Source organism: Molothrus ater, chromosome 1 (genome assembly GCF_012460135.2).
Source record: "Molothrus ater isolate BHLD 08-10-18 breed brown headed cowbird chromosome 1, BPBGC_Mater_1.1, whole genome shotgun sequence".
In the NCBI taxonomy this organism is placed as follows: domain Eukaryota; kingdom Metazoa; phylum Chordata; class Aves; order Passeriformes; family Icteridae; genus Molothrus; species Molothrus ater.
The window spans coordinates 19,666,320-19,692,529 of NC_050478.2; the positions used below are offsets into that span (position 1 = coordinate 19,666,320).

At 37.3% G+C, this 26,210-nt stretch overlaps 1 protein-coding gene across 1 annotated transcript in view; it reads right to left on the reverse strand.

The window, feature by feature from the left end:
* Positions 1–26,210, reverse strand: part of PLXDC2 (plexin domain containing 2) — a 256,169-nt gene that overhangs the window by 6,743 nt on the left and 223,216 nt on the right. The window contains exon 13 of the mRNA XM_036401732.2: positions 13,903–14,063. Within this exon, the coding sequence (XP_036257625.1) occupies positions 13,903–14,063 (161 nt within the window). The remainder of the gene's footprint in view (positions 1–13,902; positions 14,064–26,210) is intronic.

Here is a 26,210-nt window from a genome sequence, read left to right on the forward strand (position 1 = left end):
CAATGGCAATAAAAAAAGAAACTTTTAAGAGGGGTACTACAATAAATTGTTAATTAAAAGACCTAACAATATCTTGCAATTTTGACCTCTCATACTACCTGGGTAGTATGAGAGGTCAACCACACTCCCTATAGTTGTTACAGGAATAGAAAGGCACAGTTCAGCAGCAGCAAAAGTCAGAGGAATAAATACCTCTTTTTAAATTTATGGGGGATGACTGTTCTCAAACACATAACAATTACCACTACTCTTAGCAATGAAGAGGATGAAATAGCTCCTGTCTAAAATGGCTGATTATTGGATTTGTCACATAAAGAACTGATGCTCCACTAACCTCAAGAGGATCTGTTCAATGCCCTTCCTTCCTAGTTCTGCAGAGGAATTTTCCAATATACTCTATGCCATGGGAAAATATGCGGCAGAGTTGACAGGAACTTTAATTAAAAAATTATTTAGGATAAAATTCTGGCACGCTTATGCAGGACTCTCAAAATAATGACTTCCTATTTCAAGTGCCATAATTTCTACTTGAGTAGTTTACTTTGATGGTTCAAATAGAAGCAACATTTTTATTTAAACTCTTAAGAACTTTGAGTACGAGAGCCTTAAGAAGTCCTAACCAGTTTCCACTAGGATCTTGGGTGTCTGCTTTAAAAACAGCTAATAAGCAAAGAAAAGAAACAGTTATTTTCTAGGGTAGATAAAAAAATTCCTGTATTATTATGATATCTCTAGGAAGGAAAAGTGCTTTAAACAATCTGTATTTTCAAATTAATCAGTGTCAGGTAAGGCTCAGTTTTTGGGTGACCACTCTGAGATTATGTCAAAGGGAATAGCTTTCAGGAAAATAGGGAAACTCCTTCATAGAGTCAGTGAGAAGAAAAATATTTCCTAAAAAGATTTTTCTCTATTGAAAATTGTACCTGCCAAATATACTGATTTATTTCTCTTTACTGACAAGAGTTACAATCTGCTTGAAAAGAGGGCTAGAAAGACAGAAACTTATATAGAAACATTGCAGGAAAATGAGAGGAGAATCAATGAAAACAAGTTACAGCCTATATTTTCATTGACAGCTCAAAAGCAAAATAATTTTACTTTATGATCTTTATTCTGAATATAAACACTGCATTTGATTTTCTGTCCCTATAATACCCCATTTTTATTTCCTTTCAATCACAAAGGAGACTTCATGCTGCTGAGGGGTGTTTTGGTGGCCACAATACACCCACAGCCATGTTTTGCTGGGACTCATGGTGCTGCTGAGCAGGCCTCTCTAAAGAAATCTTGAGGTGTCACTGGATCTTGTTTCCAACAAGCCACACAGCTGACTGCAGCACAAAGTCTTCCTCATTTTCAGGAAGATACCTCCTAAAAGCAACTGCTTCATTCTCCTCACATTGCAGGATCAGGTTACTTTTGAGGCATTCAGAGCTAAATTCTGTTTGGCAGGTGATTTAAAACACCAGACTTTTCAGTGCAGCACCTTCCTACAAAATAGGAAGACAGAACACTGTCTTCTTTAATGGATGTCACTTCCTAACAAGAAAACTTAGTCTATTCAAACTTTGGAGAGTTTTTTCTACCAAAGCTTGATTCTGTGTGTTTTCAAAATTAAGAAGACTGTTTGGTTACTGCTAAAGAAAAAGCGTCATATTCTGTTCTCAGGCTCACTAAAGTAAATCAGGAAAAATGCTATTAAATATAAAGGGTTTATTTCAGATTTACACTGGTACAAATGAGAAAGGAATTAGATGGAGAGGTCTCTAATGAAAAGGGAAAAGGAAAAACCACTGGAAAACTAGCAGGAAAGAATAACTAGAAATGGTATCAAATGGTGACACATAAGGACGAGCTGGGTTTTAATATACTAAGTTGCTTCCTAATTTAATTTTAAGGTTTATCTATTATTATTTAGTATTTCGTTGCTACATTGATGATAGATACTAAATTTACTATTTTGTACTACTCTTTTTAATTGGCCTTTTCAGATGATTATTTATGGAACAGATGTGTATCAGTTTTAATGATACAAGCCATATGACATAAATATGAGTTGTTTTTCCAGAAATAAAGCAAAAGACTTGAAGGTCATCTTCTAATATTGCAGTTACAGTTTTCTGCGGTTTCTTGTCATGTCTGAGGTGAGATTTTCCCTTTAAAGTGATTGTTTAATTTCAGCTTCATTATGTGCATGTTAACAGTTTTAAAAGAGAGCACTGACAAACTATCAACTCATTGCCTTATGTAACCCCTTAAAAGCTGTAAAAATATTTCAGCTTTAACTGAAAAAAACAAGAGTAACTTGATAGATGTTGGGAGATACAAAGTTCCTTCATTTACTGAAGCAGCTCAGGAAATACTTAATGCATTCTTTTTTCTCTGTGAAGACTATTAAAAAAACAGAAAAAACCTCTACCCCCAAACAAACCAACCAAACAAAACGCACCAAAAAACCCCACCAAACCCAAACCAAATAGGGAGAAAGCAAGCTGGGTACTTAACTAACTAATTCCCAATTTTAGTAGGAAAAATGTTTCTTCATCTGGAATCAGAACACTTAAAGGAAATCCTCTGAGCTGTGGCTGGAGAGTTGTAACTCCTTCTTCCTTTCAGGGTATTAAAAAGCAGGAAAATGGGACTAGTATTTTTTTAAAATATTTTGAAGCTTCCGTGAGTTCACTATTTTAAGCAATGAAGTTGAGAGAAAAGCACTTGTGACCCTACATGACCAGGATGCAGAAGAAATATGTTGAGATGCAGGGAAATAATTTATGAGATACATTAAAAAAGTTAGTTCCTATTAAAGATCAGTAAGATAAAGGGAAAAAAAAATCCAGCAGTTGGATAATCTATGGAAAGTGAGGTCTACCTTTCATTTTCCTACATTATGTCTGTCTACACCATTGCTGGTGGCTGTGCAGGATGTTTGACTTCCTGCATCAATACAAAGACTAAAATAAGTATATTTATATCCATCTTGCAGAAGAGACAGAATTTATACCATTTTACTTACTTCTGAGGGAAAACCAGAGGGGATTCTGCCTATTAAAACTAAAGGGTAGAAACTGAAGTGACTTCTCACTCTGATTGCAAGGAAAGATCTCCAAGTGTATTATTCTTTTTGATCACTTTCCTTTTGACATCTTTCAATATCAGGGATTTTTGAGCCTTATAGGTCCTTGCTTATCCATGAAAATCATATTATCTCATTTAGATGTTTAAAAAAAGGGTTTGAGACATATCTGAGTGCAGTTAGTTGGATACAGTCTAAATAAAACTCAGTTGTTATGATCTGAACATGGTTTCTAGTGTTACAGTTGATGATTTTTTAGAGGTTGCTAGCTGTAGACGATGTTATTTCCTGCTGAACAGTAACCAATACTACAAGATCAGTTACAGGAGGATGGACAGTTGTGAAAAGTTGCGTTTAAATACTGGTATCTGAAGATTGATTCCCTGCTTCTGGGAGTTTTTGGTGCTAACATTATCTCTAAAATTTATGTAATTGAACACTTTTCTTCTGAGATGTTAATTTATCAAAAGCAATTGTAATAATGTATATTTTGTTAGCTGCAGCAATTTTAAGCTTTTACATTTCCTTTCATACATCTGTGTAAAGACAAGTTTCTACCAGTAATGGACCAAAGGAACTTGGCAACAGATATTTCATATTTGATATTTTTACATCCTAGCCTCTATTATCATCCTTAGTCTATATTTCCCTGAGTACACAAAAATGGAATGAGAACAATTCTGTACAGAAGAGCAGTGAAGGAAAACAGTAATGAAATATTAGCCCATCTGTCATCTCCTCAACCCTGCCATACACGTTTTGTTCCAAAAGATTTCTAAAACACTATCAAAAGTTTCTTTGTATCTTTCAACCAGCATAAAATCCCAGAGTGCTTCTGCATGCATCAGCTCTTCATTCCTATTCAGCAGTAAACTTGAACTGTGGATTTCATCAAGACATGCACACTCTTTCTAAAACTGAATTTACAGTATAAATACTGAGTATACTGAGTACAAATACTTGACATAACATGAGAAGGTCAATCTTTCAAAGTCTTGACTCTCCAGAGCTCCCTAGTAAACTTGATTTACCACTAAACTACACAAAAGCTGAAGTTATTGAGTACCTTTTAGACTGAATGCTCTGGCACAACTTTGTCTCCTCTATGTATTGATTTTTTCAATATTTCAATCTTTCAAACTTCCAGAGGGCTGGTTCATTGTGTCTACTGAAGGGCTGCATCTTACATTTCCACTAATGTCAAATTCCTTGTCTAATTCAGGAGTATAGGCACATTTAAATCTATTTAAAAGCTGTACTCTTTAATCACACTTCGTCAAGAAGGCAAATTTAATTCTGACAATATGGAAATATGCAAATATGGACTAATCAAAATTCTGTATTTATGATCAAAACTTCAGAAAAACTGTTATGACTTACAAAAATAGATTAAGAAAAAGGGAACAAAACTATAAAAAGGTCTTACTAAATGACTAAATAATTAAATGTTCATCTGATATTATTCAAGACTCATTAGTCCAAGTACCTGTCCAGCGTTAATCTGCCTCAGTATTCAAGGCTTTGGTTTCTTGTGAGAAGTAAAGATCTTTCTGTTACCAATTACCTTGACCATAACATGTACTTTTGTGCTCAAAGTTATCTGAAATTTGTGCATGAGTCTTTAATGTCTTCTAGAAACACTCAATTTATTTGACAAATCACAGTCAGAAGTGGATGAAGCTACGAATATCTGAAACTATACTTCTGATATATATTCCCAGGAATAAGAAAAGAGCAATTGCCTGACACCATGTTAAATTCATATTTTGAAGAAACTGTTCTCAAATAAGGATTGCTTCAGACTTAAGATTTAGTAGAGTCATTTAAAGGCTTCATTTATTTTTCCTTTTGATAGAAGTACTTGTTTAATGTATCTTTTTGTGATTTAAACCATCTTTCTATAACGTTTTTTGCAGTCTTATGTTCATCTGAGGAGCTGGCTGCTGAAGGACAAAAACCAGAATGCCTCCTTCCTCTACACCTTTGACTTTTATTGTCAGTGTTGATTATTTATTTAAGTGCTTCTCCCTTGTGGTTGATTTAGGTTTCCCTTGCTGAACTGCTGGTTCCTGCTGAGCTGGATAAGCTTTGGAAAAATAACTTTACTATCAGTACTAGGCAATGACAGTGAGATCAATGACAATACTCCAAATGCCAGGACTTCAAAAGAAGAGAAGAAAAATGATACCTGTTCTCTTCTTTAAATCATCATCTTCATGAAACACAATTCAGCCTAAACATCTGGACAAAAACTACTTGATGACCATGTTAAGCCTATTTCAAACTAAAAGCATAATCCCCTGTAAAAAACAATGGGCCATATCCCAGAAGAAAACAGCAAATCTGTGTGAGCTCCATCAGCTGACTTAGACAGCTGATGATCTCATTCTTTTTACAAAAACCCTTTTTTTTTTCTAATCTGTCTCCTATTTATTTCTTGTTTGTTCAAAGACATACACTGAATTTGTGACATGAATACAGAAACCTAGAAATGGTACATGGAAAATATGGCTGGATGTTAAATCTAGCTCTTATTTGTGGTGTGCTGTTACAAGCAGAGAAGTAAAATGGTGACCCAGAAATGTCCTTTTATTTCCTGAGCTCTGAAATACCAAGAACTCCAGCATTTTAACTATTTTCACATATTATTCCCTTCTGCTCAGCAGATAGGGGGATGAGCAGAAGACCAAAATCTGAAGGAAATCTACTGCTAGATGTGTGTGCTAGTGAATGCTTTCAGATAAAATCCCTTATACAGCCCATCATTAAAAAAACCTCACCAATAATTAGTGTTTTCTCAGACCACCCCAGCTAGGGCTCAGTATTTAGAAATCATCCTCAGTTTATGCTAAGAGTCTACATACTGTCAGCTTGAAGTGAGGCAGAGTTAAATGACAGGAATGCAGATCTTTTCATGCTGGTATGTCTTTATGTTAAAAATCAGCCACAACCTTATTTAATTTACTAGCAAATCCATAATTTAACTTAAATCAAGGACATAATTTAAGTTGAATCAAGAGGAGTCAAGGTGCATTTTCCATGCTCTGATCACATACTATTATGTGTTTGCTGAAGATCTGCAGCTGTTTCTTCCTCCCTCCTTGTGTTTTTCCTGAAGGTCACTCCTTGGCTCGATAGCACCAGCTCAACTCTCTGTGTGGCCATTTAAACAGATTCCTGAAATTGTCCATCTTAAACATCCAAGATGAAGTAAAACAAACAAAAAAAGACATAGGTATGTGCATGTGTGTGATGTAAGTGTACATGTATGTCTCTAATCAGCTGAACCAGCAAAATAAAGCTCTGACATACCTCCAAGGAGGCTGGGAACATGAAGGCAAAAGATATGACCTTCAAAATAGGATCTTAACTCAAAAGAATGTTAATTTTTAACCACAAACACCCACACTGCTCTTCAGTGTGTGACATATTAACCACTATTAATACATACACAGTCACTAATGGATAAGCTCTATGAATTCATATTCTTAGAGCTTCGGAGTCCACATATGTTAGTAAGTTTTGTAACTATAAGGTGAATGCAAGAGAAAGGCTCTTTTGCCTGAGGTTAAGAAGGCCTAATTTGAAATGTCATTTTAGACTTCTTAAAATCCTTTGCCCCCAGAGAATCACCAAAGTAAAATTTTATTCATTTCTTGTCAAGCCCCCTGTAGTCATGCTTGGCAATGTATCACTGTGTTCACCTGGCAAGAGACATCCCAGTGTTTCATTCCTTATCTTCATATCACAGAATCACAGAATCTGCTGAGTTGGAAGGGACCCACAAGGACCCTTGAGTCCAACTCCCAGAGCTGCACAGCACCATCCCCAAGAGTCCTGCCCTGTTCCTGTGAGTATTGCCAAATGCTCCTTGGGCTGTCAGGCTGATGCTGTGACCACTGCCTTGGAGAGCTGTTCCAGTGCTCAACCACCCTCTGGGGGAAAAACCTTTTCCAACCTAAATCTCACCTGGCACTACCTCAGGCCATTCCATCAGGTCCTGTCACTGGTTGTGACAGAGAAGAGGTCAGTGCCTGACCCTCCTCTTCCCCTCATGAGGAAGTTGTGGACTCCAATGATGTCTCCTCTCAGTCTCCTCCAGGCTGAACAGATCAAGTGACCTCAGCCACCACCTTTGTTGCCCTCCTTTGGACTCTCTCTAATAAATATTTTTCTTTCATTGAGGCACCCAAAACTGCCCCCAGCACTCAGGGTGAGGCTGCCCCAGTGCAGAGCAGAGCAGGACAATCCCCTCCCTTGCCCAGCTGGCCATGCTGTGCCTGATGCCCCCCAGGACAGGGTTGGCCCTCCTGGCTGCCAGGGCACTGCTGGCTCAGGTTCAACTTGCCATGGACCAGGACCCCCAGGTCCCTTTCCATGGCTCTGCTCTCCAGCCTCTCATTCCCCAGTCTGTCTGTACATCAAGGGTTACCCCATCCAAGGTGCAGAGGGTCACCACTCTGATGTCACTCCATTCTCTGTAACCCTTTGTGCCTGACCCGTGATGTGTTTATCCAGCTCTGAGCTGGACATCTTGTGCAGAAGGGCTCTGTGAGAGACAGCATTGAAAGCTTTACTGAAATCCAAAAATCTCATTACACCAACTGGCTCCCCTTGATCAGCCCCATGGGTTACCTTGTCACAAAAGGAAATCAGGTTGGATAAGCAGGACTTTCCTCTCATGAAGTTGTGCTGGCTGTGACCAATGACTGTGCTGTCTTTATTATTCAAGTTTTTCAATACCTGCCAGAATAAACTTCTCCATAACTTTACCAGGCATGGAAATGAGACTGACAGGCCTGTAGTTCATGGGGTCCTCCTTCTGGCCTTTCTTGAAAGTTTAGACAGCTTACACCAGCATCCAGTGAGCTGGGACTTCTCCATATTCCCAAGACTGCTCAAAAATCATTGAGAGAGTTTCTGTGATGACATCATCCAACTCTTTGAGGATTCCTGAATGAATCCCACCAGGCCCCGTAGATTTGTAGGGATCCAGCCAGAGCAGCAGATCCCGCACAATTTCAGGGTTGACTGGGAGTTAATCATTCTCCCAGTCATGGTCCTCGAGCTCAGGGCACCCATGGTCCATCATCCTTGTTGAAGACAGAGGTAAAGAATGTGTTAAACGCCTCTGCCTTGTCTCTGTCCCTATTTGTGAGGAGACCACCATCCATCCTGTCCCATCTATAATGGGACAATGTTGTTTTTACATTGCTTAATATTAATATATTTGAAAAAAACCCTCTTTTATGGTCCCCCACAGCTCTTCTCTGCTGAGCTTTGGCCACATGAATTTTCTCCCTACAGTGGCCAGCAGTGGCTCTGTGTTTTTCCCATGTCACCTGACCTTGCTTCCACTGGGCATACATCTTCCTTTTCCTCCTTATTTTTAAGAGAAGATTCCTGTTCAACCAAGATGGCCATCCGCCTTGTATTCTTGACTTCTGACGTTTGGGAATTGCCTGCTCCTGTGCCCTTAGGAGGTGATGTTTAAAAAGTGACCAGCACTGATGGACTGCAGCACCTGCAAAAGCTTTTTTCCAAGGGATCTTACTCGCTAATTCCCTGAGGTCTGCTCTCCTCAGGTCCAGAGTCGAGGTTTTTGCACTTTTCCTTCTGTTAACAGAGATTTTATACTTGATCTCTTCATGGTCATTGTGGCAAAAATGGCTTCCAATCTCCACTTGCTCACAAGACCCACCCTGTTGACAAGGAGTAGATCAAGGAGGGCATCTTTCCAAGCCTGTTCCATAAAGTTTTCATTCAGGTTTTTAGGAATCTTCTGGCCTGGGTTGTACCAGCTGTGTGATGTTCCCAATTAATTTCTGGCAACTTGAAGTCTCCCATAGAGACAAGAGCAGTTGGCTTGGGAGAGTCCCTTAGTTCCTCAAAGAATAATTGGGAAGGTCTGTAGTGGACTCCCACGATGGCATCTGCATTATTTGTTTGTCCCTGGACTCTTACCCAGAGGCTCTCAGCTGTGCCATTGGCAGCTGTGAGCTCCATACATTCTGCCCCTTCAATTCCATAGAGTGCCACCCCTGCACCTCTCCTGCCCTGCCTGTCTCTCCTGAAGAGCCTGGAACCATCCAACAGGGCACTCCAGGCACAGGATCCATCCCACCAGGTTTCACTTCTCAGCTGTGGCCAGATCCTATTGCCTTTGATTCCCAATGGCAGAGCACTGTGATGACAGCTGAGGTAAATTTCAAGCCTCAAAAAGGACTTTGTATCACAACATAAGGAAGGAATGGAAGAAAATCACAAAGTAAGGAAGTGTAAACTTCTTGTGTCATGCGACCCTTCTGTCCATTGATAACTGGGTACAAACATGCAAAAGACAACTGAATAAAAAGGAATCAGACTTATACCTAATTTTTCAATTTGCTAAGTGTTCCCTTGACATTAATTGCTCTCAACACCCAAGTTCAAGCACACATGTAAATAATTAGAGATTAAAAATACAGGAAAAAGAAAGAACATGAGGGGAAAAAAAGGGAAGAATTAACATATAAAACTAAAGCTTCAATTTAGCACACAGCTCATTGAAACCTGAGCAAATCCATCTGGCTGAGCTGGGAATTTCTTTACTCCTCTTTACATTATGCACTGGGCCTCTAGATCACCTACACTGTGATTGTATCACAGGTATGCAATCCATGACATTCAGGACATCATGATTGGCTTCTTGGCCATCAAACCTCACATCCTGAATACAAGTATACTACATAAATTAGTAAATCAATCAATCAATCACTTTTTAATTGTGCTATAGCTAGTGTGTAGTGATATATGTTATAGCTAGATTTCTGACATAAACTTTGTTGACAAAGTCATGAAAAGCATTATTTGACATGTATACTACTTTACAAAAATCAGTCCAAATCAGCTCAGAGTATACTCAAGAGGCACAGGATTCCTCAAGTTAAGAGTACGTAATGTGATTAAAGAGAGGAAACCATTGGCAACTAAGTAAAATTCAATGGAGAGGAAATACTGCAAGGTTAATGATAAGTAAATAAAAAATCAAGGCTGCAACATCTCTTCTGTCACTCTGCAAGCTAATCTTTTGTCAATATTTACTCTTAGCTCTTAGCAAGAGCCTGCATTCATTGGAACTTTGACTGAAGCTCCCTTGACTTTAAAAGCTGATAATTTGTTCTGTCTTTGGGCCACCAGAGAAGTGTCCAACCTAAACAATGAAACACATGTTGAACAGTGTAGAGGCTGGAAGAAACAGGAAAACAGTGCATTTTGATTTGAGTCTTCTACACACTTAACAAAAAGTGGAACATTTTTGAAAATGCATTGAACTGTTTGGATGGTATTTTAAAATTGCACACTACCATAAGCAAATGGAATAGCACTGGCATTTAAGACTTCTCACACTCTTTGTTCAAAATAGCTATCTTCATTCCTGGTGGGACTGCACATGTGTGTTCTGCTCAACAGGCATGAAAAAAAAAACCTAGAGCAGCATTTTTGTCAGACTTTTACATTTTAAAAGGTAAAAGAAGTAATAGAATAATGTCACTCCGTTCTAAGGCAATAGCTTTTGTAATAAATGGTATTTTTCTTGGCTTTTCTGTATTGTTTATTTAAACCAACTATCCTGACTCAGGATATCATTTAATGGTGTTCAGAGGTGCCACAAGAGATTGCCTTTATCAGTGCAAGGGTAAGCAGCACAGTCAAAGTCTGGATGTATTTATTCTTATCTGGAGAGCTCACTCCATGACAAACATGAGTTGGATTTGAGATGAGCTTTGTGAGATCCTGAGTGAGGAAGTAAGTGAATATTGGGCAATATCTGCAGAGAACACAAGGAAGAAAGAGGCTTAAATCCTCAGATACAGGATCAGTTTATTACGCTATTCTTTATTCAGTAACTACTCATGACTATAAACCAAATCTACTAAAAATTCCTTACATAGCACTTAACCTAAAAAGCTCAATAAAATCTGATTGAAAGTGACATTTTACCTACCAAGTGACAGTATCTTAGATGTAAAAAGAAGTTTCTCTATTAATTATATTAGAGTTTTGAATGAGTGCTATGTTTAATGTCTATATGATGCCTCCATAACATAACTTCTTTAAAAGTAAATACAAATGTGCCAGGTTCCTGTTCCTTCTTTTGGCCAGCCTTAGAGTTATATTAATTACTAATGATAGATAAACTGATGTAGATCTTGATTTGACTTGAAGACTTGATGGCAGACTAAAGTGTATTTGTAATTTTTTAGACATCTGCAGGAGGGTGATGCTTGTCCATCTGTCACATCTTGTTTTAACTGTGCAATGTGCTTATTAATCAAGAGACTCATAGGAAACAGTATTATTTTCTGAAATATTTATGTGCTTGTTCTTATTTCATGACCAAGCCCATGGCAATACTCTTGAGCCCTTTTCCTAGAATGGTAACATCAGATCCATATTTCATTCATTTCCCATAAATAATGCAGCTTGTCTTCTGTGCTGTGTGGGGTATCATGTTATCTATAACAGTTTACTCAAATATTTTTCAAATGCACAAATGCAATAAAAAATGATTTCTTGTAACACTGGCCTATTTACACCAGTTTTGCCTGATTATTTTTTGAACTTCATTTTCAAAAGGCAGGTATGAGAATGTATTTTCTTCTTTGCATTGCTAACATGTAAATCCTATAGATCAGATCAATATAAGAATAATACAGTCTACTTATTATTCTTTTAATTGATCAAATGACTTTTTTCTTTGAAAATTAAATTATTAAACTTACTAAAAGCAAATTGATTTCTGGAATGGATTACATTGCTCTGTTCTAGACTTATGATACCAAAAATAGTTTTAAAGTTTTGAAATTTGTGTAAGCATTCTGAGGTACAGTCATCCCCTTTTTCATCCGTTGTGATTTTCCCCACTACATCAGTGTTTGCACAACTCACAGGGGAAGGCTTCATGACTAGTACTTTTTACAATTCTTGCTAATGCTGATCCTTCACAAGTACCACAATTATCCTAGTAACCAATAGAGAATGTAGGTTATACCTTGTTTCGCATAAATTTTATTTTGACTGATTTCTCCTTTCTTTTATACAGAAAGTTTATGTTTTTCTATTTGTTCTAAATGACTACATTGCTTGCTGAAAGACATGTTAGCTGTGACTAATAATATATTAATAGATTGATTAATGGCACCTAAGGATTAGATTTAGTGGAATGAGTTTAACAACACTGATTAAGGCATCTCTGTTTGCATGATGAGTATGATATAAATGAAAGAAGTAAATTAACACGCCCTTACTACATTTAAAACAGACAAACAAACAAAAATGTGTATTGTAATTTGGAATTCTTCTCTTGTTGAAAAGTAGTGTTGCCATTTACTTAGCATTTTCTATCACACCATGATAGATAAGAAACTTGCTTTTATAAGAGTGGAAGAATAGAAATTCAATGCATATAAATTTAATCTGTGTGTGAAAAAAAGAAAGGGACAAACCCTTCTCTTTCATACAAGGACTTCAGTAGAATTTTGTTTGTCTATATCAACAGTGAACTGGCTTGAAATGCTGTATAAACATGAAAGAAAACTATGTGTTATTATATGGATTCTGTTCCCTGATGGCTAGCACAGTTACATTACTAGAACAGGAATACTGATAAACAATTCACTCTGATTTCTGTCACTACAATTCCATCTAAGAAGAATATTTATTATAATGTGATGTTAAAGATGAATCATTCTGTTCATGTCTCACTTCAATTCTCATTGCTGTCACTAAGAATAAATGTCTACATCTTCCTGGTCTGGGCTCTGACCTAAGCAATCCCTAAGGTATGTCCCTAGTGACACTTCCAGTGGTTTTGGATCTTCACTGTTGTTCAATAGTAAGTGTCTGGGCTCTTCATATGAAGGGAATACCGCAAGTGGGGGGCTCTGAACAGTCATCCCTTTCTTTCATGTTCAGTAAATCTGTACTTATCACAAGGCAGAGGGATGTTGAGGAGTTAAAAAAAAGAAACCACAAGGAGGTGTAGGTATTTATGGGTTTTTGTGGACACAAAAGCCTATGGAGAATTCTCCTTTCTCATATTTTTGTCTACAGCAGGACTGAACTGACTAAATGTCAGCATCTGCAATGTAGGTATCTGCACCTAAGGTAGCTGTCTGTATTTGAGGGAGAAAAATGTCAATTTATCTAATCCTAAAGGGGATGTCTCAAACAGGTAAGATGAATCATGGTCGAAAAGAGTCTGTTTCTCTCTACATTAATACAAAGATCAGAGGAAATGATAGATATTAAAAATTAGGTGAAAATATTTTCCACACTCTAGACAAAGTGTAAAAATATTCCTTTAAATGGTGTAAGGAACAGCTAATACAAATTTCCAGCTAAAAAACATACTAGAAGTCAGCTCTTCTGTAGAATTAAGAATGAATACTTTTTTCCTCCCCCCACAGGAAAATTATAGAAAAATTATATGTCCTGAAATAAAGTGACTGTGCACAGGAAAGGTAATGGAAAAAGGAGGAAAATTTTGTGAGGAAAATGAAGGACAGGAAAGACAAGTAGTGTGATATCTGACATATATCTCTTAGATATTTTGTCCCATCTACAAGCAAAAGAAGTAATAGCAATGGTAGCTAAAGGAGCAGAGTGACAAACATGCTAAGAACAAAACAATATCCTCTGCTAGGAGAGCTCCTTTTCTTCAAGGATTACACTCTGAACATGAAGACACGTTTTGATTCAGTTAAGAAAGATCTATTTTGGAGTCTCCAAATACCCCAGCCAAGAGACAGGACTAGTGACACAGAGTGTTGCTCTTGTCTTACCTCTATAAAGAAGAGACTAGCAGCTGATGTTGGATGATGATACATGTAGACAGTCACGAGGATGGCTGCAGCCACAACGAGGACCAGGACCAGGATGCCCACAATTAACCCGGTGTGAAGCGTTCCACCTTTCTTCTCCGCCGTGCTGTCGTCTGTTGAAGCTGCACAAAGAGCACACGTCTTAGCACTGTAACTAATGCCTTACCCATTCCATTATGGCACACATGGCAACTGAGCATTTGCTTTTTCTGTGTTACATGTACCTCATTTTCTAAAGCCCAAGATGGAAAAAGATATTAGATGTCTCTTTTCTACCACCGGGTACTCTTATAATCTTAATGAAGAGACTTTCAAATGTTTTACTGATTCTAATACAATAAATGATATTAATATATTTTCTTGTGAACTTAAAATGGACAGTCTGAAGTTCCTAATTGCCTTTATAATACGTTTGCTTTTATTTTCTTATAAAATTATTTCAATTGTCCCACAGAGAAAAAAGTAGTAATTGAATACATTTCGAACATTTTATTTTTCTTTAAATATTCCAATTGAGACATGCCACAAACCCTTGTGAGGTCTAGGTATTAAACACATTCTGAAAGCCTTATTCATTAGCTTGTAGAAGAGTTTGGAACTGGTCTTTGCAACTGAATCAGACAGCCAAAAGTGCTACAAATGGATGCAAATATCCTGCAATATTTTGATCTTGGTCTCAATAGAATGCTTGTCATACCAAAGTATTACAGAAGACTATTCATTTACTAAACTTGATACCAAGAAGCCACTCATGCTATACTCCTGTCAGGATAAAAGAGGGTTGACTGTCACAAGTCAACAGTCAACAGTGTAACCTCTGGGGTAAAGTTTCTCAATATATCAACCAACACCTGTAGAACTGGTTGTTCTTCATTATACTCTTGCATACAAGAATTGCTGTTCTGCCCACTTCTGCAGGCAAAAGAGCCATTCAGAAGTTCTAGGTTTAGGAAACACCAGTAGAGCATTGGTAATTTGACTTCACAAACTTCCATCATTCTGCTACATGTACATTCTGCTACACCCAGAGGATTCCTGTGCTCCTCAGGGAGGTGGTTACAGCACCAAGCCTGACTGAGTACAAGAAGCATTTGGACAATGCTCTCAGGCACATGGTGTGACACCTGGGAGTGGTTCAGTGCAGGGCCAGGAGTTGGACTCTGTGGTCTTTGTGGGTCCCTTCCAGCTCTGCATAATCTGTGTGTCTGTGTGATATTCCCACTGCTTTCTGCTCTTCTGGAAATTCCTTTAATCATTTTCATGGGTTACTCCATACAACACCTGTCTGGTCTTGCTTATGAGAAATTTTCTTTCAGGCCCACTTTTAAATTTCCTCTCACCATGCTTGTTTGGCAAGCGGACTGTAATGAAAATCATTGATATCTGCAACCATCCATTTTGCTGTGCCATCCCCTTGAAATATTTGTTTGGTTGTCTTAGTGTGCTATGTTCTCTGAGGTCAGGGGCTCCCTTTTATTTGTTCTTTGAAGACAGATATGCGTTATGAGTATCACTTCAAACAAATCACTGTTATTGTTATTAAGAGGAACAACAACAACAATAGCAATAAATGTACATGGTCTTTTACCATTCATCTGATTCGAGTTGAACACTCCACGCTAAAGTTAAAATTGAGAATTGGAAAAATACAGAAGAAAGGCATATTGATGCAGGTAGTGGTAAATGTCTTGCATGAGGGGCAATAAAAGAAAAGAGGAACAGTTAATCTGGATGTTACAGCCCATACACCCGTGTATGGCAGCATGTTTCTCTCCAGACTAAGGAAGGCTGCATGGTTGGTCACCCAGCAGATTGCACAGCACCATTGGAACAAAAGGGAGAAAAGGAAAATGAAGATGCATTATCTTAGCCAAGACATATACCTGACTATTACTCCATGTAATAGTTATGCATCTTTGGGGATAGAGAAGGGATTCATGTACATATCCCTTTTGTCCATATTTCCTCAATCTTGTTCAGGACAGTCCAAACCCCACAGTGTTGCTCTGTTCTGTCCCCCAAAGTCAGCGACACTTTGTGGAGTAAGGAACTGAGTAACAGAATCAGAAGATAAAGCAAAAGATCCCAATAGATTGGGAAGACAAACTAGCATGTAGGAAACATTAATGATTTCAATAAAAAATTGAAAGCATGATACCCACTCTGGTACAGCTGAATCCTGCAGGTATCATTCTTTTTAAAAGTTCATGAGTATCTGTTCACAAAGGAACTTCAGTTTTAATTGTACTGATTTTGGACATGAATTTTATGTTTGAACAGGATCCAAAAATCAGGTCTCTCCCTGCTTAAATCATACAAAGGGATTTACTTTGCTTTCTTAGAGCTTAGTTCATACAAATGTATAGGAGTTTTGAAATGGAAAAGTAGGTGGTGGCATTTTATTTTATTTTATTTTATTTTATTTTATTTTATTTTATTTTATTTTATTTTATTTTATTTTATTTTATTATTTTATTTTATATCACAATACATAGTGTGAACATTTCCAGGCAATTCTTTATACTGAAGTGGAGGAAAGGAGATATTACCTAGAATGTGGAAATTCTATTTTTCAAAATTTCAAAATTGTCTGCTAAAGGGTCATTAAAATACTTCCTACTAGTTAGAGAACTATATAAAAAAGGATGCAAGATTCATAGAGAAGACAGGAAATGAAGGTGATCCAAAAAAAGATTCCTCTTCTTTTCAGACAGCAGAATCTTTTGCTTGACATAGACATCAATATTCACTTCATTTGAAAATGGACAAATGTATAGAAACAGCAGTCTTAGCTTCTGTTCATGCACTGTAACAATATTTAGTACTTGTACATATTTTTCAAATTTCCATACAAATGGAAATTAAGTAACTGAAAGGCCATCAGAAAAGGCCTGCTTAATTGTACATCCTCTTGGTTGGACTGTTAATTCCCACTGATGAACAGTTTGTTCTGAGTCACCCTACGGAGAAGGGACTGCTCCTGCAAAGGAGCAGAGGATTCATAGCTTGTTTGTTTCATAATTATCTTTTTGACAGTTTCATACTCTTTACTTTAATGTCACATTTGTGCATCAAAAACTACTTTGTCATGTACCCATTTTCAGGCTGATTTGCACTAAATGAGCAATTTGTATTGTTATTATGTTATGGTTGAAGGCATAACATCATATTCTGCATTTTAAAAAGTTCTGGACTTCAGCAAAGGTCCAAATCACTCTATAAAGGTCATCAGTTTAATCCCTTTTGATCTGATATTTTCTCAGCTTTCAGCATCCAGCTTTGCAAACTAGAGCACAGTCTCTTTGAAACAGCACAGGTGTCAAGTGCCTGCCCAGATTTCTGCTAGTCAAGGGTGGAGCACTGTGTGGACATCAGTGCAGAATGTCAAATGCAAAAAAGAAAAAAAAAGGAAACAAAAGAAAGGTTTTCCTTAAATTACATCAAGTTTAAGTAACTTGTAATTTCCATAATGGAAATTCAGTCCATTGACCCCAGGGCTCAAATACTCATGAGAAATTGATTTCACTCTCTTTGCACAGAGACAATAAACAGTGTTGTCAACACTGAAAATACTCTACTGCAAAATCAACTGTCAGTTCTTTTAAAAAGCCACCAAGGGAAATAGATAAAAAGCAAGGACTTGGAAGCTTTTTCAGGTGTAGAAATCTTACTAAGATTATCACAGCATGTCCATTGTTCCAGGCAAGGCTATACCCATGGAAGGCTGCTTGTTTTATGACCGATCCATTCCCAAAAGGAGTTTTCTCTATGGAACTTTCCCCAGACTTTCCTTTTCTTTTGTTACATATAATATTCTCTATATTTTTAATGTCTTCTCAAAATCTTAAATGCATTAGACTTTTAAGCTGAAGGAGCCTGTTAATATCTCCAAGGTCAGTCTGCTTCTCATTAGGTGCTGAATGACTGGATAGAAAGAGCAAGTAGCCTTTTTTCCCTAATATAAAGGCACAGAATCTAAACAAGAAATAGCTGTTCTGATACTGTAATGTTTAAAAAAAATAAAAGTGAAAACACAATAAAAATATTCCTATTGTTTCCATTAGAACACACTTTAAAATCTTTGATTTAAAATAACTATTATGTCTCCAGTTACACTTGAGCTAGCTTCTTTTGGAGAAGGAAAACAAAAAAACCTCAAGGAATGAAAATTGAAAATATTGTTTTTCCATGGCACACAGGACTGCAATGCTGACTTTAACAGAACAAAGACACAAACTGAAACTGCTTTTGTGTTTACAAATTTCAACTTGCTCTTTATAAACACATTGGGGGTACATTGGGAACATGATTTTTCTCATAACTGCATATTAACCCTTGATGTCTGTAAAATAATGAAATGCATTGTCTTTTATTATCTAATTTTAAAGTTTACAAAAAGTTTCTACTGTGATAGTTTTATAGATGAGAAAACAAAATTGTGATACATACATTTACACCTCGTATGATATGAGATACAAAAGAGTTTAACGTCCAGAGATTACTATCCCTGTCTGTGAGAACAGAGATGCAAAATATATTACAGGAAAACAGAGGAAAAATAGATGAACTTCTGGTACTTCCTGGTTAGAAAATTTCCTTTATATAAAGTGATGTGGAACAAAAGGTGAATGACAGACAGAAATATAGAATATCATTGCAGACTTGGAAAATAAAATTTTGCTTTTCCCTCTGAAACAGGCATTCCCTTTTGCTTTTGCATTTTGGTCAGATGGTAAAAGACCATCTGGGAAAAAACCACTGGATTTGAACCTCCAATTCAAACTCACTTTTATGAACGTGAATCATTAAGGGATAAAATACAATACCTTATTTGACCCTCCTGACTGACACACAAAACCAGGGATATAGATGATTTAAACAGCAGCAATCAGCCTGAAGATCATAACTCAGTCCCAAACTTGATTCTTTTCTCCCCTCTTTTTACCAGAAGAATGCATTTTCTCCTTTTTGGTCAGCAAAAGAGCAGAAACCTTCTCTTGCTGCATGTTCTGGGGCAACTAGATCAGGTTCACTCACCAGCCCTCCACCCTATTACATATATAATATCTAGCCTGGAAACTGTCACTCGTGTTTGCATGACTGTGGGTTTGAGTTAACAGGCTCCTGCCAAGAGGGAGGGCAGAATGTTTAGGACAGCTGAGCACACAATCTTAGAGGTACAGTGAGCTGAACAGAGCCACCAGAATATCCCCCTCTTCTGTGCCTCCATTTACATCTGGAATGTGAATCTACCAGGAGACTCCTTGCTTTATGGGGCAGGTATATGGTTCTTCACATACAAGTTTTTTCCCTGTACATAACACAGATTCCTGAAAAGATGATTAATGGCTTGTGGGAGGGAATAAGGGAATGTGCAGTTGGAAAGATTCTCCAGAGACTCAAGGGAATCTCCATAAAAATTTTCTCACTACCTCTTTTAGGAACAGCATGCTCTGGAGTTCTCAACTTATTCACAGTAATGGAGTGTGATTTTCTTGATTTGTGGGTTCAATCCCTTAGCATTAGTTAACATTTTGAGGTTAAGACATTGCTTTACTTGGTTTCATGATGATTTATTAAGTTATGGCTCAGCTAATGCTTTAAAAATTGATTTTCAGTTGCATGTAAGAAATGAAAGGTGGTCTCTGAGTGAGAATATTATGAACTATAACACACAAAATCAGAATTCAGTATCTGGCTTTGCTATCAATTTTCTGTAGGACCCAAGGCAACTCTGTAAGTCTCTCCAGGACTGATCAATGCTTAGTGTAGTAAATTGATGAGAGTCCATTACAATCAAATCCCTCTGTTTATAGGATGGCAGTACTCTAAATATGTTAGGTAAGGGCTTTCATTCTTCTGCTCTAAAATATCACCTAATGCTACAACAGTTGTCATCTGTATTAATTTTAGTATCAATTTTAGTTTGAGCTGGTTGAGACCATGTAAGCCATTACAATACTTAGTAGCATCAAACAGTTGTCATTATGAAGCTCAATAAGCACCATGAAGGACCACACCATTTGCCTGTAAAAGCAGCTGATTTAAATTCAGATGAAAAAAAAAGTTAGCTATTTATAAGAATTCCAATTCTGTCCCCCCACTGACTCCTCTTAACCCTACTGAGGTAAAGCAGGCTGTTCCTCTCTAATGCTGTGTCTAATGCTTGTAGAGTTACTCACCCCAGTGCCCACCACACCTTTGGGACACAGAACAACTTCAGATATTTCAACTTCAATGAAAAATGCACAACTATATGAGCTCTCCTTCACCTGACCTCCATTTTTGCCATTCTTTACAGTGACCCATGCACACTGATGTCAAAGATGAGTGAGCAGAGAAGATTGGAGAAGGCTACTAACTGCAGAACTGGCTTAGCTCCATGTAGAATAGGGAGTTAGACAGAAGATCACAGGACCTTTCTGTGACCTGGCTGTCACATTGCCATAGCACTGCGACAGCAACAGGAGCAAATGATAAAACTAAAGAAAGCTGCCTTTTCTTAAAAGTATATCCAGTTTTTTCCATGTTGTCCTCCTTAAGATCTGCACTTAGAGCTATATGGGGTTTTCCCATTAACCCTTTGATCTGGTACAAAGTCAGCAAAATGTAAATGTGTGACTAACAAAGTCAGCTGTGTGCCTTTACAACAAAGTCGTGACAACTACAAGAGTAGAATACCAAACATCATTTCATATCTGTCTTAGAAAACCAAAGAGAAACAAAATTAGTGTGCTAGATTTCAATACATGTTGAAGTGTCTACATACAGCTCCTCTGTTTTTTTAACATCATGCTTCTTCAATGTGATATATAACATTTAATATGATAAAAAATGCCCCTTTTTGCTCAAGGAGAAAGTGACAGTTTCTTTCTAGGGGTTATTTGGCAACAAAACTGGGATGTAGTGGAGATGCAAAAATTCTGGAAAAGGCACAACTCTCTTTTTATAAGAAACCTTTAAGGACAATTCAAAGTACCATGAAGCAAGTGGAAAATACTAGTTTATTTATGCAACCAATAAGAATAAATATTATTGATGTAATATTCTATTTTTTCAACCAGAATGGATGAGTTCAGCACTTTTCATTTGTACTTGCTTTAAAAAACATGCTTGATAATATGTAAGATATATTTCTTCCTGTGTCTGATGCATGAGGAAGTTGGGAATATTTATATAAGAGGCTGTTGCTTTTCCAAGCTTGTGTTCTTGGCTTTGGCTCAATTATACCATACTGAACTGCAGCAAGGCTGTATAGGCTTTCCTTAAATCCCAAGTCTCACTGGGAAGAAAGAACTTGAATTACACTTGGCCATCATTTCATGTTTCATACAGTAACATATTATGGTAGATCCCACACTTTTTGCTAAAAGCACTGCTTTCCTATTCTGAGTGTTACAGCTGAATTTGCAGGAAACAGACTAGCATTTAGGGAAATTAGTTGCATCTAAAGTTCAACTTTGATCATACCAAAGACAAGACAGAGTTCTAATTTTTATCAAAACCTGTCTCCAACTTGAGCTGAGAAGAGGCTGCTGAGAAATGAGAGAGAAGAAACAGCTTGGAAAAAGTTCAGAGAGAAATAGAGAGTAAATGAAATGTATTAGTATTTCTTAACCTATAATCTGTAGTGTGAAATCAAATACAGGAACAATCCCTGACTTATTTGAGTTATATTTTGTTCCTGTTGGAATTTATTTCCTAGCTAAATAAAAGAAAAAATAGTAAAAAAACAGATAACCTCTGTTTACAGGGCTCTTTCTGGTTCATCTGATAATGAAGGTGATTAATTTTTCTTGAATCTATCTTCATATCTTTATCCTATGAATACACTTCTATCCATCACCACCTATTCCACTTCACTCTGGTCTGACACTTTTATTTTCTTCTCTTTGCAGGACTATTGATAGAAACCATTTCAAAACTGCTCTTTAGTAAGATTCTATTTATACAAATACAGCACATGGCACAGCACAGATAAAGTAACCTTTATAACCAGTTTTCTTCAAGGAAATCCTTGCTTCAGTAATTGTGTGGACTCTGCAGTTTTAGGGGAGCACCAACATTTTTGTTGGTAAGTGGAACACACAGAAGTAAACACATAATTACATAATCCATTAACTAATCTCAACAGAACTTTTGCAATAATGATATAAACCTTAAATCCTCTTTTTTTCATGACAAAAGACTGGGGAAAAAGGTCTGACTCTTGACCTGCAGGTTTCTGAACAGGAATGGAAACAAAACACCTGAGCTAGGACAACCTGAAGATAATTAATTTAAGGAAACCTTGGGTACCTACAAGATGCCCACTCACTGCGTAATTTAGATTTCACTCTGTATCTGGTAGAGTTAGGCACCCCATACAGTAACATATTCCAGCCTAGGCACTTCTTTTAGCATGACATTTAATTGCTTTCTCTTGCCATTGGCTAGGAGAAAGGCCTAAAAGAACAGCTTGTGGATTCCTGGCTAACACCAGATGACATGAAGCCACTGGAAGGTCATTTCCTGTGGCTAGGCTAAGTTCTTGCAGTAAAAAACAAACCATATCTTGTCAATCTTATCTTATACAAAGTCCACTTTAAAACAGTTTTAAGCCCCCACAAAAGGTTATGTTTATAATTTTTTAATTTATTGTGTTTTACTTTAAAATTGGGGAAGACTCAGCTAATTCATAGTGACTTATTAAGCTGAGTCACTTGGTTTTGGACTGTGTGTTCACAATAACTTCCTCTATGAAAAAAATATTTGTTTTGCCTGAAAAGCTGGCTTATTTCTTTGGCGAAATATATCTAATTTTCTGAATCATTTAGCAACTTAACATATTAGAAAGAAAAAAGTTATATGACTCGTATCAGGTATTAGATGGTGTTTTATGTCTTGCAGCTGGAGTTCAGGGTACACACTTTCTCTATAATTGAAATTAGGAGGACAGATGACTTAGAGAAGCTAGTTTCCAGATATAGGACACTATTGGAAAAAATAGTCTTGAGTAAGTTTATCACTGTATAGAAAGTATAAAAAAGTACTCTTTTCCCAAAACTTTGTCTACATTTTGGTAATTTCTAACTGAGTTTCCTAATCTCGCAAAATCAAATTAAGCTCTCTGTAGCACAAATGTTAATCCTGTTAGTACATTCCTGTTAGTTGTATCTAGATCATCTTTGAAGATATCCAGATGAAGGTGAAAAAAACATGATACTGACATTTCCTAGAACTACATATGCTGGTATGAACTTGTTAACAAATAAATTAAACAGCTTTTTTTCCTTCAACATTTTGGTTTTTTTTGGGTTTTTTTTTTTTTTTACAGCTTTCCTTTTTGTGAAACAGAAATTTCTGTATGAAATTGATGAAATAAATTTCTGTATGAAATTGATTCACCTTGAGGAATGAAAAGTGTGGCATTTCCCTGATACCTGCTGTCCAAAAGACATAGACTTTTCTTTCGAGTTTTAAAGCTGAAGGACTGTGAGGGACTCATGGCAATCTAATCATCAAAACAAAGTGTCTAAAAATGTCAAATAAAATCTCTAGATATGCTGGCCAATCATCTAAATCATCCACCAGAGAGTTCTCAACAAGAAAATATTGCATTACAGGATAGCCATGGCCAATTGTTCACAGTTTTTATGAAAAATTAGGCTTTTAAACTGTTTAGTCAGTTGTGTTAAATTTTAAGAAAATGAAAAAACAACTGAATCTGAAATTAATAACAAAAAAATTGTACATTTTTAGTGCTGGAAATCTCTTAGAACTTATAAAATGCTTGTCATCTTAAGGACAACCAAGATATAACAAAAATTGTGATGGCATGCCATCTGTATTTTAAAACAGTCTAGGAATGCATGTAACAGGCATTTGTCATGTCTGTAAAGAAAGAGGGCAGGCAGAAGAAACAAAGCCAAGCAAATTTGAAATGTACATTAAGATATGCCACAAACTGTGGCTGTATTACTGTACAGTTGCAAAAGACTTTCTCATACAATTAAAAGGTCAAAGCAGTATGAACAGAACAAAAAATTAAATTTATAACAATTTATAAATTTATAATATTTGGTTTCAAAAGTTCTAGACAGAGGTGAGATGTAGAATTTCTATGGAATCCTTTTGTTCTACCTAACCAGATATTGACTGCTATCACCCAAGGACACATCAAACTATAGGCAATCATTGATCCAATATGGCTTTGGTTTTCCATTATAAAGGGTTCCCTTTCATTAGAGTTTTAAAAGATTTAGTGTGAGAAAGTAAAGACCCTGTATTCATGACCTGGAATAATCTACTCTTTATGAAAGGCTGACAAACCACAGAGAATCAAAGAATGCGCCTGCGGCTACAGAGGTTTTATCTGAATCTAATCTAGGGGACACTAGAAAATTCAATGTATAATTGAAGATTCATCAAAAAGAACTCAGATTTAAAGATACATTTATTGTGTGAATGAGAAATCCTGGAGTATTGGTTTGCTTTTGTGTTGTTTGAAGTAATTTTTTTTTTTTAATTTCAAGAATAAAAGGAAAGCTCAAGGAAAATGAATTATTGCATCAGGTGTTGGTTTGTCCTCCTAAAATGCAGCAGCTTTCTCTGTGGAAATGAACTTTCTATATATAGCCAATGCCTCAAACCCTACACCTCACCTATCAAGTAGGCCACAGCCATCTATAATTTGCTCTAGGATTCAACACTTTTACATAGTTTGTTTTGTTTTTTTTTTTTTCAGATCTTGGGCACAAAACAAACAAGTAAGAAAACAATCCCACTGCAATTCCCAAACTGAAAGAAATATGGATGTGTTTTCTAAACCCCGCTTTTGGAATAATTTTTTATATAACAGCATAGTTTTTAGCTGTGTATGAGATGCTCATGGCAGAGAGCTGCCTGTTCCTGGGTCAGCCACCTGCCACAGAGCATTGGCTCACAGGGGAGAGTGGGCCCTTTTCAGCCAGGAGCACTCCTCCAGTTCAGAGCTGACATGGAACAGGAGAATGAAATGCTGACTATTGACTTCTAAGAGCACTGAAGCACTTTTCACAATAAAATAAGAAGCAATTTGATTTCAAGAGAGAGAGAGAAAGTTTCAGGGACATTTCCATAGACAAAATGCTTAAAAAGTACCACATTGAGTTTACAGATCACTTTATTCCAAGGGATCACTTATGCCTCAAAGCAATGTCAAAAAACACCACTGCCAACAAATGGACAATTCAATGCCCAATACAGCATGTGACCAGCCCTGCTGTGGTTGGTGACAGCAAAATAACAGAGGGGAGACTGGCAAGGAAGATGAGACCTGCCCCCATGGAGTGAACAGATCCCTAGTTTGAGTGAAGGAGAAAATAATGGCTGAATATGAGTGAAAAACAAATGGCAGGGAAAGAGACCAACAAGCTCAGTGGCATCTGCACTCTGTGTTTTTTCAAAACTTGATTAATTCTCTGTGAGAGTCCTGAGAAACTGCTATTTCTCAGCTGTTCTGGAGAGCTGTATGCGGTCCCTCTGCCCATGATGTTGGGGTTCCCATGTAAGCTCAGGTCCAAAACCAAGCTATGCTGCAGATGAACCTATATTCAATCCCATCTCTGATCTTGTGTCCTGGACCAGCACTAAAGATAGCTTGTCTCCAGTCCTGTCCATGGACTGTGTCTCCTTGGATGGGCCTTGGAGCTGTTTATCCTTTTGCTCTTGCAGAATTCCTGTGTAGATGTGGTTCACCATCTCTAGGTCCCCTTCTCTAGGACCACTGATGGGAGATGCTCTCTCTGGTCCTTTCCTGAGCTGTCTGTTGGCAGCTGTGCCCCTTTGCTCCCTTCTTTGCTGGCCTGGCTTCCTGACTTGTCCCTGGGTCTGCCTCATTGCTGCAGACTCAGCTGATGGTCACTAGACCAGGGTTGACCCCTGTTGCTTCCCTGAGCTGCTGGGGTTGCCCTGTGCCCTGCCTGTGCCTGCTGTCACACTTGGCTACCTGTTCCCTTGACCCATGAGGGAAACTTCATGCTCCCTGCTTGGAAGGCAATCAGAGCTAATAATATTCCCCTTAATATCAGTGGAAATGTGATTTATTTAAATTTGCTCAGCAAATCTTCCTCTGCTCTGATAGACCATTCTGAAACCTTCAGAAATTAACCCAAATCTTCCTTTTCACCCCAGCTAGCCCTCCTTTGGCAATGAACATAGGTGCAGGCGACGTCTGACAACTCAGTCCTATTCTAGTAGGGGAATTCTCATCCACTTCAAAGGCAGAAGGAAAAATCTCAGGTCTCAGT